The sequence below is a fragment of the Mesoplodon densirostris genome, chromosome 2 (assembly GCF_025265405.1).
Source record: "Mesoplodon densirostris isolate mMesDen1 chromosome 2, mMesDen1 primary haplotype, whole genome shotgun sequence".
Classification (NCBI taxonomy): domain Eukaryota; kingdom Metazoa; phylum Chordata; class Mammalia; order Artiodactyla; family Ziphiidae; genus Mesoplodon; species Mesoplodon densirostris.
The window spans coordinates 115492506-115508695 of record NC_082662.1 but is presented as its reverse complement, the minus strand read 5'-3'; the positions used below and the strand labels follow the sequence as shown (position 1 = coordinate 115508695).

Here is a 16190-nt window from a genome sequence, read left to right as displayed (position 1 = left end):
GATTAACCAATAACTTGAATGGAGCAAGAGAACGACCACCTACCCACTCAGCCCCACACCTAGGATTGGGGAGTCTCTGACAAAGTAGCCCAATACGGTGCCAACAGTAATATAAAAGAACTAGACTTCAGTAGGTGTGGTCTCGTTATGGAGCCTTAGTTGGAGCAGGGAGGGAGATTTGTAAGATTAGAGATAGAGAAGGGGAAGGATTTGGAACAGAACTCCAGATTTGGAAAAGTCCTTTTTAGGTTTCTGCAAGCTTTCCCTGTTACCCCAAGGTGTATCAGCTCTTAGGACTTCTGTCAAGGAACAGAAGTAGCTAGAAGTGCACGGTTTTAACTGAGCAGTTTGGGCTCATAGTTTTTATGTGTACTATTTTGTACACAAGAGGTGTATTCTTAGAGAAAGCACCGAAGGCTTTTCTTCAGTTTCCTTTTCTGTTGAATGGTAGCGTAACAATCACTTTACCTACATCAATAGCTTACCATAAGGAAATCAACTATATTTCAATATTAGAAAAAGAAAATACCAGACAATAGATGTGAGAAGAAATTTAGGAGAAGTAAAAACTCTATTTAAATGCTCATTTTAGTTGGACTATTGGTATCACAAGGTTGTGCCATACTTCTGTCTACTCATGAAGCAATCAGAACTAGCTATGCATTTTACCAGCTCTGGTCTATTTTGTGGATTCCTGAAGGAAAGAAGAAAAATTGAATTTTGTAAACAGAAATTAAATTTCAGAGAAAGGTAGTGGTTTTTTTTTTCAAAAAATAATAAAGTGAAGACCATAGCCAAGTTTCTTACCTTTTGAGCCAAGGCTCTAACAGCTAGACTGCAGGATCTCAAGCCATCTCGAGATCTTTTCCCTTCATTCCCCTTCCATCCCCAAGTGCACTCCTTAGCCTTCCTCTCTAAATTCACATATCTTTCTGGCAGATCATCCTGGAAGTCTGAGCGCTCAAAGCCACCCCTAAAAGACCTGGGCCAGGAGGATGATGCTCTGCCCTTGATTGAAGAGGTTCTGGCCAGTCAGGAGCAAGCAGCCAATGAGATGCCCAGCCTGGAGGAGCCAGAACGGGAGGGGGCCACTGCTGAAGTCAGTGAGGGTGAAAAAAAAACAGAGGAAAGTAGGCAAGAACCCCAAGCAGCTTGTACCCCTGAAGAACGACGGCATAGTCAACGGGAACGACTCAACCAGATCTTGCTCAATCTCCTTGAAAAAATCCCTGGGAAAAATGGTAAGGAGCAACAGGCTCATCTCTAGGGTTTAAGATAAATGGGAAATCAGCAGAGAGGGAATGAAAAAGAGCAACTTCTAATTACTTGCTTAGAATGGAAAATATTCTTTAAAAATGGTACAGTTCTGGGACTTCCCTGGTGGTCCAGTGGGTAAGCCTCCGTGCTCCCAATACAGGGGGCGTTGGTTCAGTCCCTGGTTGGGGAACTAGATCCCACATGGATGCCGCAACTAAGACCCGGCACAGCCAAAATAAATAAATTAAAAAAAAAAAAAAAACAGTTCTTGGGAATTCCCTGACAGTCCAGTGGTTAGGGCTCAGTGCTTCCACTGCAGGGTGCCTGGGTTCGATCCCTGGTCGGGGAACTAAAATCCCACATGCCGCGCAGCATGGCCAAAAAAATGATACAGTTCTTTCATGGACCCGTGTTTAGTTATATCTTGGGAATGAAACTGGGAGGTGAGAGGATCTCCTCCCTGGAGAACAGCTTATTTCATTTGGGGCTGGAGGAAGGCCTAAATTGCTTATAGGTCAGAAACGGAACCATTGAATTCCTGTGATCTCCTGAGAGCTCAAATCTGGAATAAGGAGTGGGAGGGTAGTATTTGATGAGCCTCCTTGGTTCTGTTTTCAGCCATCGATGTGACCTACTTGCTGGAGGAAGGATCAGGCAGGAAACTTCGAAGGCGTACTTTGTTTATCCCAGAAAACAGCTTTCGGAAGTGAACGTCAAAGAATGAGAACCTCAAGCATCTGGGATCCAGTGGAGCTAACAGTCCTGCCTCCTGTTCTCTGAGTGTAGACAGGGGTGGGAAGGGTCCGTCCAGCAAGGGGAATGGGGCCATGTCATTGACATTAGGTACTTAGTAAACCTTGGAGCTAGTGGAGAGGAAGAGGAAGGGGATCTGTCTAAACAGTTCAGTTTAACTTGTTTTCCTCTCCATTGCTTCACCCTGAGGGTTAATAATGTAGGGTGGAGGGCAGAGCACATTGAGGATGACCAGAATCTTTTGGTACTTTACAGCACTTGCCCCTCCCCACAGCTTGGGTTTTTCTGTGTCATCCTCTGATCCTGCAGGCACTGCTAAGAAGCTGCTTCCTATACCCAGGTAAAACTCAAACTCCAAAGGGATAGGGCCAGGATCCCCACCCCTACCCTGTCTGTTCTCTATAGGCTCCAAGAGCTACCCGAGACGTAAAACAGAAACAGTAGCTGGGCCTTGTTCCAAATCCCTGACTAGGAAAAGTTTCTCTCTCCTCTTTTGCCCAACCAGGTCAAAGTAAAATGTGAGTTGACAACTCAAAGGACTTGTAACTGCTGCCCCCTCCCTACCTCTGCTCCCCCAAATGGAATCATGGAATAGGGAAAGCCCCCATGGGGTCAGAAGGGCACAGTACTTACTGTAACTATTTTTGTTTTAACCTTCATAACCTGCCGAACATAATTCTTTCTAATGAGAAGCCCAGGCCCCCCGCCAGCACACGTGCTGTTTATGCGCTATGGTTCTTGTGTGTCTGCTGTGCTGTGCGAATGGAGATTCATTTCAAAGAAAAATCATTTTAAAACCTACATAAAAATGAACTCTAACCACCCCCCAACAAAAGTCACTACATAAACTGTTGAGCAGTATTCACCTATCAGAGTATTTGTTGTGAGTGTAGATTATCAATTGAAAACACTACTTCTTGTTTTACTTGTACAGTTTTCAATGTCCATCTCTTAAAGAGACAGTGTATTCTCCCCACCCCTAGTTCCAGCTTTCCTCCACCTTCCTGATGACTTCATCTTCAGGAGGGATATCCAGGGTGTCACCTTCCTTCCCATTCTCTTGACCAGAAGTTACCAGATAATACTGTCTTTTTAAAAATAAAATTTAAAAAGCTTTGCTTTGTTGTCTTTTCAGACAGACATATGCATATACGTTTTAGGTGTTCTTATAAGAGAAAAGATGGTTTTTAAATGTGCCAAGTTGTGTGTGTATATATATATGTATGTATATATATATATATATATATCTGCTGCGTGATTAGTAAGCAATACAATAGTTAAACATTTTCCCATTACTTTTTTCTAATATTGGACCAATGCTCTCCTAATTGTACATTTCCTCTTATGATGACGACGCTCTGACTTGTTTAGGTAGAAACATTGACCACCTTCCATTCCATTGAATCTTTCTTTTTCTCCTTTCTGTGTCAATCTTGAGGAAAAAAAAAACAAAAAACAAAAGAGACAGGGGATGCCAAAGATCCCCTTGAGCAGAGAAAAAGCAGAATAAATATTTTATTAAAGAAAAAAGAGAATTAAGAAAATAGTTTGGAGTATTTTCTTACTGTAGAGAAGCACTGTACATTACTAAGAGACCTGGGTATAAGATACTCACGTGTGGAGCTGGGAAAATCGCATGTCCAAGCCCGTTTGAGTGGTTTCTTTTGGTTTTCATTGCAGGGAGCCGGGTGGGAGGGAGGTGGGAATAGGGGCACTTTGGGGGTCTTTTAGTCAAAGCAGGAAAATGACAAGAAAGAGATTAAAATTCAATATTTCCTTTAATAGTGTTAAACACTAAAATTTTAAAAAAGACGAAAAAAGAAAAAAAAACTTTGTAAAATGCGAGAACAGAAGCAAAAGACACTACGCTCTGTCATTTTATCTTTCTTTTGTTGAAAGACTAAAAACTGAAATGTTTTTTAGACAATCAAATGTTAGGTAAGTGCAAAAACTTGTTTTTTCTTACTGGTGTAGAAATTAATGCCTTTTTTTATTTTTCGGTTGTTTTATAATAACGAATAAAAAGAACCCCCTAGCTGCCAGGCGGGTTTTGGTGTTTGAAATGCGGGGCAAAGCACTACATCACTGCAAATAGATACAGAGTTAGTCTGCATGTCTGTAGGCTGTGTGATTGCGGAAAATATAAATGCTGCTAATATATTTCCTTTTTACAAAAGCATATCTAAATAGATGATTGTTTTGATGTTAATCTTTGTAAATTATGTATTACCAATTTTAACATTGGATGTAATTGCATAAAAAGCTTGCATCTCAATCCTTGAAAGTCTAGTATTAAATGGAAAAAACTTTTCCTAACTACAGAGTGATGAGCTTGCTATTTTTTTCCTCTTTCCTATCCTCCAGTTGTCTTTCAGGATCTTCTCCATCGTGTTTCCAAAGAGATCTGTTTAAAACCACATCATCAGCATCCTGGTCCCCCACATGGGCACGCTAACTGCTGTCGACTATCGGATAAAGCCATTTCCTCAATATTACAATCTTTTTGGTCTGGGCCCAGCCTAGCCAATCAATGTAATAATCTTCTACACCTCTACCCCTTGTAACACATAGACATGATATCATAAGTTTATGCTACATTTTCTAGGCCACTATGTTAGACCGTTTCCACTGTAAGCAATTTACATGTATTCATTTATTTAGTCTTCACAACAGCCTTTTTGGTTGGTACCAAAACCAAATTTTATAGATGAGGAAACTGAAGCAACAGAGAGGTTAAGTAACTCACCCAAGATCTTGTAGCTAGTTAATCCTCATAATAGCCCTCTGTAGTTACTGTACCCATTTTTGTAGAAGCAAAAACTGAAGCTCTGGAAGGTTAAGTATAACTTGCCAGAGATCACCTAGTAACTAGTGTTGGAGCCAGAACTCCAAAATCTTTATGTTCATCTGCAAATAGGAAAGTGTCCGAAATAGCCAAAGCATGATTCTACTAAGGAAGATAAATCCATTCCTGCCAACAACCGAAAGACCTAACAAAATCTTGCCCCAGACAGGAGTCAGACATTTAGGCTTTGAGTCAGCTAGAATATAGTTGCTCGGAAGCATCAAGACAGTTAGTTGACTGCAAGAGCTCAATCTCCACTCCTACAAGAACTTGGGGTTCGTCCCACTATTACACACTAGTCTATTCATGGCTGCAAAAACAATACATTAGTAGTAAAGTTTTTTTAATCTTTATTTTTTTAACCTTTAAGATCCCTTTAATACCTTACAGGTGTTCTAGTCTAGATAATATGTAATGATAATAGTACAAAACTAATTTCATATCAATGTTCGTCCTATCTCAAGATGTCCTGCAAGGAGGTCCCCTGTTCTGTTACCTGAGAACCATCAGGCTCCAACTGCCAATATCACCATATCTCACTGATGCTCTGACAGTATTGTTCTAGGACTCCTCCCACTTTTGTGGATTACCCACTATAAAACCGGGCACATAGGGATAGGAGTCAAGAAAAGGAGAGGGCAGGTTGACTCACAGGAAATGAAAGCTCTGTATCAGTAAAGGATTTCTGAAACTTTAGAATCATGCCCCCCCACAAAGATTACTCTGTAGATCTCACTTTAAGAAATATTGGTACCAAAGTCATCTTTTATATCTACTCTTTTATAAATTAAAACTTTATAAAAATAAAACTTCTTTTTGCAGGAGTAATTTGCAATTGAAGAAGCATAAACTTGAGTATTCCCGCTCTTAAGAATATAACTGAATTCCCAGAGGCTCTCAGAATCCAGTTTGAAAAACATCACCCTAGAAAACACCTGAAATGCAAACTGAGGTCCCAAACTGAGAGGGCCGCCAAACACAAAAAGCAAAATTAAAGCAAGTAGCAGATGAATAACATAAATTGGCCAGGAATGGGGAGCATTAAATCTTAGAAAATGGCTAAAGTATGAGACATCTGATTCTAACCAACCCTGCCCCTGAGTATTTCCAAAGCTTCGGATCTAAGATTTTTATTTCCTTAAGTCCTTTCTCCTAACACCAGCCCATTGTGCTCTTAACCAAGTTCCCAAAGATGAAGGAAAACTTAAAATTTCTTTCCTCTGTTTCACCTCATAGATCTCAGCTTCTCCCTAACTTTCCTGTTGCCTGGTTATAATTATAGCTTTCTATTCGTCTAACGTTTTAGTGATTCTCCTCTAGGCAGTCATTTATAGTGATTTCCAGCCCCATCCTCCAAGCTCTAGAGCATTTAGCTATTCTCATTTCAAAAGCCTGAAATTCATTAACTCCTAACAAAGTAATAGATGTCAAGTTATTATGCTTCCTAAAATTATAGCACCACAGAATGGTGATATTAAATAGAAAAAAAATGTGTCCCTTCTTAAAACCTTTAATCCTTCCCATCACCTCAGACAGGAGTCATAAGTACAATTTCATGGACTAAGTCTTCCCAACTCTCCCATATCTCCTCAGGCTCCTACCATTATCAGTCTCACCAAGCAAAGATATCAAGTCTCAGGCTAGAGAGGCACTTCCTGCAAGTCAGGCACCAATCGGGGGCTACTTCACCATTCCTAAGGGAACAGAAAGAACTAGACCTGGGCTAGGAAAGAAGCATCTCCCTTGGGCTCCCCATAACATGGCCTCCCTCCCCTCCCCCCTAGCCTATGTCCTGAAACCGACAGTGACAGACACGTTCAACTCCCACTCTTTATTGGGACAAAGGAAGAAGAAGGCAGACCGACACCACAGGGCCACCCGCCAGGGGTGTCCAGACTTCAGCACCTAGTACAGCATGAGTATATCATAAATACAGGCAACACGGGATGGGTGGAGTGGGGAAAGTTTCCATACACAGGAAGAAGCCTAGAGGCCCTTCTAGTCTTGGAAACTGAGGCATATACTGCACTGGCACAATCTACTTACAGATGAAAAAGATAGAGGGGGGCTAGATTTCCATTTTGCAGATAGGGAGCTATTCCCTACTGCGGATTGGAAAGAGGAAAGAGATTGCATGGAGGGAAATGCCTTTTTATACATTCGGAAGAAGAGCAGATTTCACCTTCTAGATGGGTATGGGAGGGAAGGAGGAAAGTTTATTCTACATGTTAGCAGAAATGGATGTGGGAAGAAAGTGTCATTTTGCAGACAGGGAAAGTACTTCGGGATGATCAGTTTACATGGGGGAGTGTTCACAGGCCATTCCATTCCCAGGTGACAGGAGGGAGAGAGGTGCAGGAAAGGAAAAGGTCCTAGGCCTAGAGAACAAGAGAGGTGTACCCCACAGGCACCAGCCCCTCCACTCCATCCTTCCCACAGCGGAGCCAGTCCTCATCCACAGTGGCGATGACATGCAGCACTTCCCCATGCCGGAAGCTCAGCTGGTCAGGTCCTGCAGCATTGTGGTCACACAGAGCTCGGACTGCCCTGTGAGGAGCCAGAGGGAGATGCTGGGATGAAGTGAGGCAGGGGTGCCCCACTGTCCCCAGCCTCACCTTCCCACTGTATGGTATGTCCCTGTTGGTTCAGCTCAGTAAACATCAGTTGGGCTCTGGAAGAGACATGGGGACCATCTATCAACATGTTGATTCTATTTGGGGCCCCAGCCCTCTCCCGAGCTCCAAACCCCCTCTTTAGCTGCTTATTTGATGCAATTTGCACTTCTCTGGTGCTTCAAATTCAACATATGCAAACTAAATGACTCATCTTAGCCCTCCAAACCAGTCCCCTTGTGTCCCCTATAGTGGTAAATGGCATCACCTTCCACCTAGTTGCTCCTGGCAAAAAACAGGCTGTCTCAGTCTTTACATCCAATCGATCACCAAAACCTGTTTGGTGTTTGTATCTCCCACCACTCCATTTATCTTCCTCTTCAACCCCACTGCCATTGTCCTCATTTAGGCCTCTACACTCTTTCTCTGGACCACTGGCGTATGATCTAACTGGTGTGCCTGAATCTTGACAACCCTCTCCAGCTCCATTCTCCAGACAGCAGTCAGAGAGCTGTTTAAGTCTAAAACTTAAAACAAGCAAGCCTATTATCACCAGGCTTAAGACCCTTCAATGGCTCCCACTGCCTTGGAGTGATGTCCAGGTTTCTTAGCTGGCCTACTGAAGCCATCAACCTCCCTCACACCACTTCCAGCATCCTCCACTCCAGCCACAACTAATCATGTACTCATAGTTCCTCACTTACCACACCTGGGCTTCTCCACCTTTGCATCCTGTTCCTTCAGATGCACACCCCACAACATCACTAGGCCTTCTCTGAGTCCCCAGACCTGAGGAAGAAGCCCTGTCTCTATGGCTCCAAAGGACTCAGTCTTCTTTCCTAGAGTCTTTCCCACACAGAGTTGTAAATGCTCGTTTATTCACTGGTATCCCCACTGGAATACAAGCTCCTTGTGGGCAGGGACTCCAACAGGTTTTCCTTTGCATTCCCTCCCCCAGCATAATGCTAAGCACATAGTAAGTACTTGAAAAGTAATTGAATGGAAAATCAAGAAGCCTAATTCAATGGATTGAGAGAACCGAAGCCAGACCCTAAAGTCAACACAGCCCCTCATACCAAATTAGAAGACCCCACTAAAGAGAAGAACAGTGCCCCCATGGACACACGTGTGCGTTCGTATACACATACAGTAATAAAAGTTACCACTAACTGGGCACCTTCTGTGTGCCAAATGCTTTTATATTGAATAAAATCACGTTTAGTCTTCATGACAACCATAACAAAAGTATAAATTATCCTCTTTTTACAGAGGAAGAAACTAAGGTTCAGAGAAATTAGTGTCACACCAATAATAAATAGCAAAGATGCAACGCAAACCAAGCACTGTCTGACTTTACAGCCCAAGGCCGTTTACACCACCTCCCATCTACTCTGTGAAAACAGAAAAACACATAGGTATAACACACACACCGCTTTCTCCCCGACCCTCCTTACCTGTGGGTCTGTGCTGTGCTGGGTGCCGAGACCTCAAGTTTCTTAGGAGAAGAGGGAGTCTCCGGAGGTGCCCTCCGCTTCACCAGAGCCAACACACTCACTGTCGGGGACAGCCAGCTGGATGGTCTCCTGGAGGAAAGCATGCAGGGTCACAGAGGTCAACCCACCTCCATAAAAAGAAGCCAGGTACCCAGGACTTTGGAGGGAGGAAGAGGCTGAGGGACGCAACTGTGGTTCAAAAGAGGTCAGGAGTTGGTCACTGCTGACGGCAGAGTGGCAGTTGTGGGACAGTCACCTTTAGGGTGACTAGGGAGGTGACAACGAACGTCTACAACACCAAAAACTATAAAGGGACCTATGGAACCAGCAGGCTTAGATCCAGAGGGTCACTAGAGAGTACCTGAAGCCATTAAAGAGCTACCAATGGTCAAAACCTAGAGCAGGAGTTGGCGAATTTTTTCTTTTTTTCTAAAGGGCCAGAAAGTATTCTTGGCTTTGAGGGCCAAGAGGCAAAATGGACAATATTATGCAGGTATTTACATAACTGTTAAAACTTAACGACTTAAGAATATAACCATTTTTACTTCAGGGCTGTAGAAAAGCCAGACTGTCAACCTCTGACCTAAAGGATCCCTACCGAGTTTCAAATTGGGGTGACTGAGGGAATTCCCTGGCGGTCCAGTGGTTAGGACTCGGCGCTTTCACTGCTGGGGCCCGGGTTCTCAATCCCTGGTCCAAGAACTAAGATCCCACAACCTGCGTGGCGCGGTCAGAAAAAAAAAAAACAAATTGGGGTGACTGAGGGCTCTGAGAGGAGGTCAGAGGTCATGGAGAGGACCAGGGACCCCATTACCTGGACTTTGGGGCTCCACTCTCAGTTTCTGTGAGGCCCCCAGGCACTCCAAACAGTCTCCCCAGCCATACGCCTCTGCCTGGTGCAGCTTCCTCTGCGGGCAGGGACCTCTCCTGTGCGACCTCAGTTGCAGTCCTGTGATGCCTCGATCCCCACCGGGGAAGAGGGGAGCCCTCGGTGCCACCAGAGGCGTAGACCCGGGAAGCCTGGGTCAGCTGCTCCCACCAGCTGCCTTGGGTAGGAGGGCTTGAGGGGGCCGAAAGGCCTGGAGGGGTCTCCCCAGAAGCCCCCCGGAGGCTCTGGGCCAGCCGACCCCCCCAGTGCAGCATGGCTTGCACAGTCTGCTGCAGGGCTGGAGGTGAGCCTGGGGGGTCAGGGGCCTGAGGCAGGCCCAGGGGCAGGTGGTGGTGGTGCTCAAAAAGCAGGTCCAGGTGGAAGGTGAGCACCGACAACGGCTGCAGCAGGAGCAGCAGCTCCGTGGACAAGGAGGGGCAGCCACCCCGGGCCAGGGAGAAGAAGCCGGTGGGCAGGTACAGGAGGGACAGCAGGCCTGGGAAAGAGCAGGCTAACATCAGCCCCTGCTCTGGGCCTAGTCCAGAGCATCAGCCCACCAATCAGCGAACATCCTCCCAGGCCTCTTACTATGCTGGGCACTGGGGCAGAGAGAGGGGGACACGGAGGGGTGCAGAGCTGCCACATCCCCGCCTGTGTGGACCCACGGCCTAGAGAGGGAGACACGTGTAGAATGTGTGGTGACAAATATATAACGAAAAGGAGGACTTGAGGGCCATGGGAGCAAAATGGGTGGGCGGGGTGGGGAATAGGGGTGAGTTAGCCTAGTTTGAGGTGGGGGTGGAGCCTTGCTGAAGAAGGACCCAATGGATGAATGAAAGTTAATGAGGAGGCAGGAGAAGCAGGAAGCCCATTCTAGGTGGAGGGACAGTAAAAATAGGGCCCTGGGGCAGGAAGAACAGGAAAGGAAGACTGTCACAGGACCAGGGAAAGCCCAGACCTGAAGGCAGCGAGCAGAAGAAGGCAGAGGCCAGATAACCAAGACTTTGGAGGTTACAGTGAGGATTTGGGTCGTTCCTCCTATGGACAGTAAGACTCCTTGAAAGAGTTTTAAGCAAGAGAGTAGTAAGATCTGGCACCAGGGGGAACCAACAGAAGAGATCCCTTCCCCCACCGGCCCCAGCCTAGCACCCCCATCCTCTCCCATCTGAGCCTCTGACCTGCATCTTCCTGGAGACTGGAAAACCACAGCTCCAACTGCTTAGTGCTGGGGGAGAGAGGAGGGAACAGAAGTTCAAGGAGGTGGAGAACTCCAGCCCCCTGTGGGTGGAGGATGGGAGATGAGATTGGAAGGGGGAAGGCCTTCTCTGGGGATATGGGGCACCCACCAAGTGTCCCACCCATGACACTCCTGCCGTCCCCAGGCCATGGGAGGGATGCCAGAAAGAAGGCCACTCACTTGAGGAGGCCCAGGATGAAGGCGTGGAAGCGGCTACGGCTGCTTCTTAGCAGGGCCAGACGGCTGACCTGGCCATACAGGGTTCCGAGGGAACGGGCGCTGGAGCCTGAGGACACAGGGCGCAGTCAGCCAGGCCCAGTCACTGCCCCAGTCCCTACCCCAGTCCCTACCCCCGCCCGCCCAGCCCCCCACTCTCCCCCCTTCACCTGGCTTCACAGACGCCTCCACCACGCTCCAGGGGCTGCTCCGGCGCTGCCCAGTGATGAGGTCTTTCCGGAAAGGCTTCAGCCCGTCGGCCACCAGGGCATGGAGGGCCGGACAAAGGGTGGTCAGCACGAGGTGCCCCACATCTGGGCTCAGACGGCTATCCCCCAACTGGGCCTGGAGGCAGTGCAATGGGCATGGGTCCAGAGATACCTCCAGCCTTCTCCCCACCGATTGCTCCTGCGCCTCAGAGCTACATTCACCTCCTCAACCCCAACGCCCTTCCCATAGGCACCTTCACCTTCTGCACTAAGTTCCGGGCAGCCCCAAAGTGCGAGATGATTTTATCCACTGAAGCGCTGACAGCTATCAGGAGACCTGGGTGGGGGGCAGGGAAGGGAAGAAGCGTCAAAGCCCCCTGTCTCTCCCCAGGCAAACCCCAAGGAACTTGGAGAGCCCGGTTTACACAATTTGACCCTGAGAGAGGAGGGCCTAAGCGAGGGGAAGTTGATTCCCAAGCCAAGGGTCAAAAGTCAGGGTGTCCTACCTTTTTTCTGCTCCTGCAGCTGGCCAGTCCCACTCTGGGCTTCTGCCATCCACAGTCGCTGGTCCCCGGGGACGCCGGTGAACGACCAGGAACTACGGACTGGGGAAAGGGAAGAAGGCAGTGACACTTACCAGGGGTTACCCCAAGGACTCCAGGTTTCCACACGGGTCATCTCCCGTGGGTCTGCAGCATCCCTGCCCTTGAAGTCTTGGGAAAGGGAGCACAGGGCTGGGTGGAGCATAGGGCAGCTCGACCCGGGCTCCCAGAGTGAAATCTTGCACATATCTCAGCACTGCCATCCTGTTCCCCACTTCCCGGTTCCTATTTCCCTTTCTCACGGCCCAGCTCCCACCTCTCCTCGATCCCGGAAGTCCCGACGTGGGGTAGCCGCGCTCACCTCCCGCCTGCCAGGCAGGGGCCTGTAAGGCGGGAGATGACAGGGCGAGGGAAGGGAGGGGCAGCCTTGTGCCCGCCACCCGGGGCCCTTGTCAGGTCTGCAGGGACCCAAGGAGCACGTGGGGAGCCTGGACCAATGGAAAGACAGACAGACGGGAAAGGGAGGAGAGACGGGGGAGAGGAGACCCAAGGATTGGGAGGCTGGAAGGCGCCGGAAAGGGGAAACCGGGGTCCTGCGCCAGCATCTCGGAGGAGGGCTCCCGCTGCAGCCCACGTGGGGCTGGCCCCATGGAGAAGGAGTGACCAGAACCCCTTCGGCCAATGAGCTCAGCGAACTTCACCCTCTACCCTTCCCGAACAAGGTGGGGATCAGCCTCGAACTGCACTGGCCAGGGAATTCCACAGAGGGTGTGACCCAAGGTCCTTACCAATGGACTTGCTGGGACCCCCTTAAACGCATGGAAGCCTGCTAAGCCCGTATCCACTATGCCCGGGCCTCGAGGGAGAGTGGCCGGGCCACGCAGCGGGGAAAGCAGCAACCTTCGCCCAGTACAGGGAGCCAGCAGGGACAGACTCCCCAGTACCAATGAACTTAGAAATCCGCCCAGGTTGAAGGGCAGGACCCAGAATCGGTCTGGGCGAGGATGGGTGGGGCTTTGGAGTGGGCGGGGCAGCCCCGCCTGAGGCGTGGCCCGCGGGGCTGGCCCGGGTCCGTCTTACGTAGCCTGGGAGGAGGCGGTGGGCTCCTGGTCCAGCGAGGGGCCTTCGGCGGATGAGGTGGCCGTGGCAGCGGGGGGGCGGGTACCTGGCGGAGTGGGGAAGCCGCGGCGGGGAAGGTGCTACTTCTGGGAAAGAGCGGGGACAGCAGCAGTGCCAGCTCAGGGCTGGCCAGGCAAGGCAGGTCCCCCCTAGCCGGAGGCGAATAGGCCCCCACCGGGGACAGGCGGGCAGGCAGCAGCTGCTCCTCTGGGGGACTCGGCGCCCCCAGTAGCCGCAGCCTAGCGCCGGGCCAGCCGGCCAGAGGCGCCAGGAGCAGAGACCCAGCTGCGGCCGCGCCCCCACCCTCCAACAGGGGGCGCCCGTCAGCCGAGAACCGGAAAACCAGAGGCCGAGGGAGCGGGAGGGGACCGGCTGCAGGCGGGATTGGCGGGGCAGGTGCGGAGGGGAAGGAGGCCAGCGGGATGGGCAGCCAGGCAAGGAGGGGCGGGAGAAAGAGGGAGCAAAGAGTTAGTCCCGTAACCCAAGGACCCACCCAGTTTCCCTTTCCCGGAGCGCTCCCTGGTAGAAGGGGACGGGAAGGATGGGTGACACAGAATGGAGGGAAGACAGGGGGTCGGGTTGGAAGCTTTGGAGGTGTGGGCGAGGCCAAAGCCCAGCCCTCCTCTCGCTACCTCCAGTGGTCTCTTACCCTCAACGCTGGCCTGCGGGCCTGGCTCCTCCGGCTCCTTTGCGGCTGGGGCCTCCTCACCAGCAGCTGGGCTCCCCGCCCTGCCCTCTTCGGGCTGCCCCTCTGCTATGGGCTGCAGCCCAGGTCGGTTCTTCTTCCTCCGGGGAGGGACGGGTGGAGGTGGGGGCCGGGGCGGGACCAAGGCCCAGCCAGCTGGGGGGTCTCGGGGCGGGACTGGCGGGGGCGGGGCCCGGCTTCGGGACCTGAGTTCCTTGAAGGTGGTGACTTCCCGGGGAGGCGCCGGGGAGCCACCGAGCGACCCCGTGGGGGGCAGCTCGGTGTCTGGCGAGAAGATGATGAGCCAGTCACTGCGGTCTTTCTTGGCCTGCGGCACGAGGGGCAGCCCTGGGCCCCGCTTGCGCTTCTGGGCCAGCTCGTGGAAGGACGTGATTGTCCGGTGGGGCACTGGCTCCTTGCTGACGTCACTTCTCCATCCCCCATCAGTTTTCCCTGCATCTGTTTTGGAGCCCGTATCAGTTATTCCTGTATTGGTCTTCCAACCGGAGTCGAATTTTCCAGGTTCAGTTTTCCAGCTAGAGTTAGTAGTCCCATTGACTTTCCAATCAGAGTTATTGTTCTCAGTGATTTTCCAGCCAGCTTCAGTTTTCACTTTGTCAATTTTCCAGATGGGGTTGATTTTCCAACTGGGTTCGGTTTTCCCAGCATCGATTTTCCCATCATCAGCCTCTAGGAGGTCAGAGGTAGGGAGGTCCTGCTCCTCAGCCTCATCCTCTTCCTCTAGTCCTGGGGAACGCAGGTCCTGGCAGGTAGTCAGGGCATTGCAGTTGGAGTCCAGGCCAGGGCCAGGTGGAGAGGAAGCTTCAGAGCAGGAATCAGGAGAGCAACAAAAGCTGTCTGGGGAGCAGGCGCCTGGACCTGCAGAAGCCAGTGGGGAGCCTTGCTCCAGAGGAATGATGCTGGGCTGAGGGTGGACATCCTCATTGCCAGGGAGGTCCCTGGAGTAGACCGAGATGGGGGACTCATCAGGGCTAAGATCTGAGCAGGAGCTGAGAGAGGAGGAGCAACCCGGGTCCGAGGGAGAGGCAGCCCCCTCTTCGTCCTGTGCTGGGTCCTGCCGGTTTTCTAGGCCTGGCCCATGCTCCTGGCAACATCGGCAGGGAACGGCTGGGCTGTTGGAATTGGCGTCCACCAAGGTCCCGCTGCAGGGGCCCCGGCTCTCCTTGCCCCCAGTGTCCCCTGGGGGAGGGGATGTGCTCAAGGGCCCCTCCCGAAGCTCCGGACGGCGGGACAAGTGCAGGCCCAGAGAGACATGCTGGAGGTGGATGTGGTTGAGGTTGCAGAGTAAAGCCCTCTGAGGGGACAGCATGGTGCCAGCGGCGACGGGATGGCCTCTAGAGAATGAGAAGGAGCAGGCCTCTCACATCCACCTACCTGGCAACCGCAGAGGCAGCCCTAGAAGACAGGGATGGTGAAACCCAGCCAGTGAGGGAGCGGGCCGCGGGAAGGACACGGAGGTGACTGACGGCTGGGGCAGGCCTGGAAAGGCGCCTTGGACAATATTTAAATGAGATGCAAATAGACATCGACTGGCCATTAGTTTCCGCTGCAGTGTTTGCAGGTGGAGTCGAATGTAACCCCCCGGGAATGGGGCGGGGAGGGTCAGAGAATGCGGCTGCGCTCTCGATCTCCTTGGAGGTGCGGGGGCTTGTAAAAGAATGGGGCGCAGAATGGGCTCCGGGTCCTCTCTGCTGCAATCTGGCCCTGCTCCCCAGCCTGCCCCACACTCTCAGGGGAAGGGGTCAAGGGACGCCCCGCCCAGATGCTCTGAAATTGGGTGGTGGGGAGGCTCGTCTGGCTGGTTGATGCAGGAAAGGGGCGGGCGTGGGGGAAAGGACGGAGCAGCCGTCATCATGTCAACTCCGCCTGGCAGGCAGGCCAGCCGGCACAGACACCGAGCTCCGGCCTCCAGCCACGGTGCACGTTCACCCTGCTCCGAAGACCAGCGCGTCTATCCATTCTCTCCGCACTTGTCTCTATCATCCAGCTACCACCCCACCCCTTCTCTATTCATTTTTTACCGCTAACCTCTCTTGCCCCACCCCGCGTGCCCCAATCCGTCCATCCACACCCACAGGACGAGCCATCCTCACCAGGGTCCTCCTGCAACCGCTCCAGCGTCTGCTCCTTCTCAGCTCGGGTCCCCGCCCGGCCCGCACAGACTGGAGGGGAGGGGAGCTGGGACAACCCGCCGCCAGCGCTGCGCAGCCGCGCCCCTTCACGCATGGGCGTGGCGTGGCTCAGACCCAGCCCCCAGCGCTTGACGTCTCGCCTGTGCCACCCACCCAGGCCCGGCTCAATGGCTTTTGATGCGTCCTAAGCTTTCAGTCCCA

At 51.1% G+C, this 16190-nt stretch overlaps 2 protein-coding genes across 19 annotated transcripts in view; one reads left to right on the top strand and one right to left on the bottom strand.

Moving 5' to 3' along the window:
• ASH1L (ASH1 like histone lysine methyltransferase) overlaps positions 1-4303 on the top strand; it is a 215451-nt gene extending 211148 nt beyond the window's left edge. For all 8 annotated transcript variants that reach the window (XM_060090689.1, XM_060090685.1, XM_060090686.1 and 5 more), the window contains 2 exons: positions 940-1241; positions 1876-4303. In XM_060090689.1, coding sequence (XP_059946672.1) covers positions 940-1241; positions 1876-1967 — 394 coding nt within the window. In that variant the 3' untranslated portion in view covers positions 1968-4303. The remainder of the gene's footprint in view (positions 1-939; positions 1242-1875) is intronic.
• Positions 4304-6671: 2368 nt separating this feature from the next.
• RUSC1 (RUN and SH3 domain containing 1) lies at positions 6672-16032 on the bottom strand. 11 transcript variants are annotated; one of them, XM_060090696.1, is made up of 12 exons: positions 15951-16032; positions 13801-15252; positions 13113-13523; positions 11997-12095; positions 11745-11827; positions 11452-11626; positions 11246-11351; positions 11007-11053; positions 9775-10324; positions 8922-9050; positions 7471-7526; positions 7265-7402 (listed from the first exon to the last, which is right to left on the bottom strand). In XM_060090696.1, the coding sequence occupies exons 2-12, from the start codon at positions 15164-15166 to the stop codon at positions 7353-7355; spliced, it is 3072 nt and encodes a 1023-aa protein (XP_059946679.1). In that variant the 5' UTR covers positions 15167-15252; positions 15951-16032; the 3' UTR covers positions 7265-7352. The 11 variants fall into 11 exon arrangements, 10 of the variants coding, with proteins under 10 accessions (XP_059946674.1, XP_059946677.1, XP_059946675.1 ...); XR_009531167.1 differs by lacking the exon at positions 7265-7402 and adding an exon at positions 8172-8256 and having other exon boundaries at positions 7460-7526; XM_060090691.1 differs by lacking the exon at positions 7471-7526 and having other exon boundaries at positions 6672-7402.
• Positions 16033-16190: the final 158 nt, after the last annotated feature.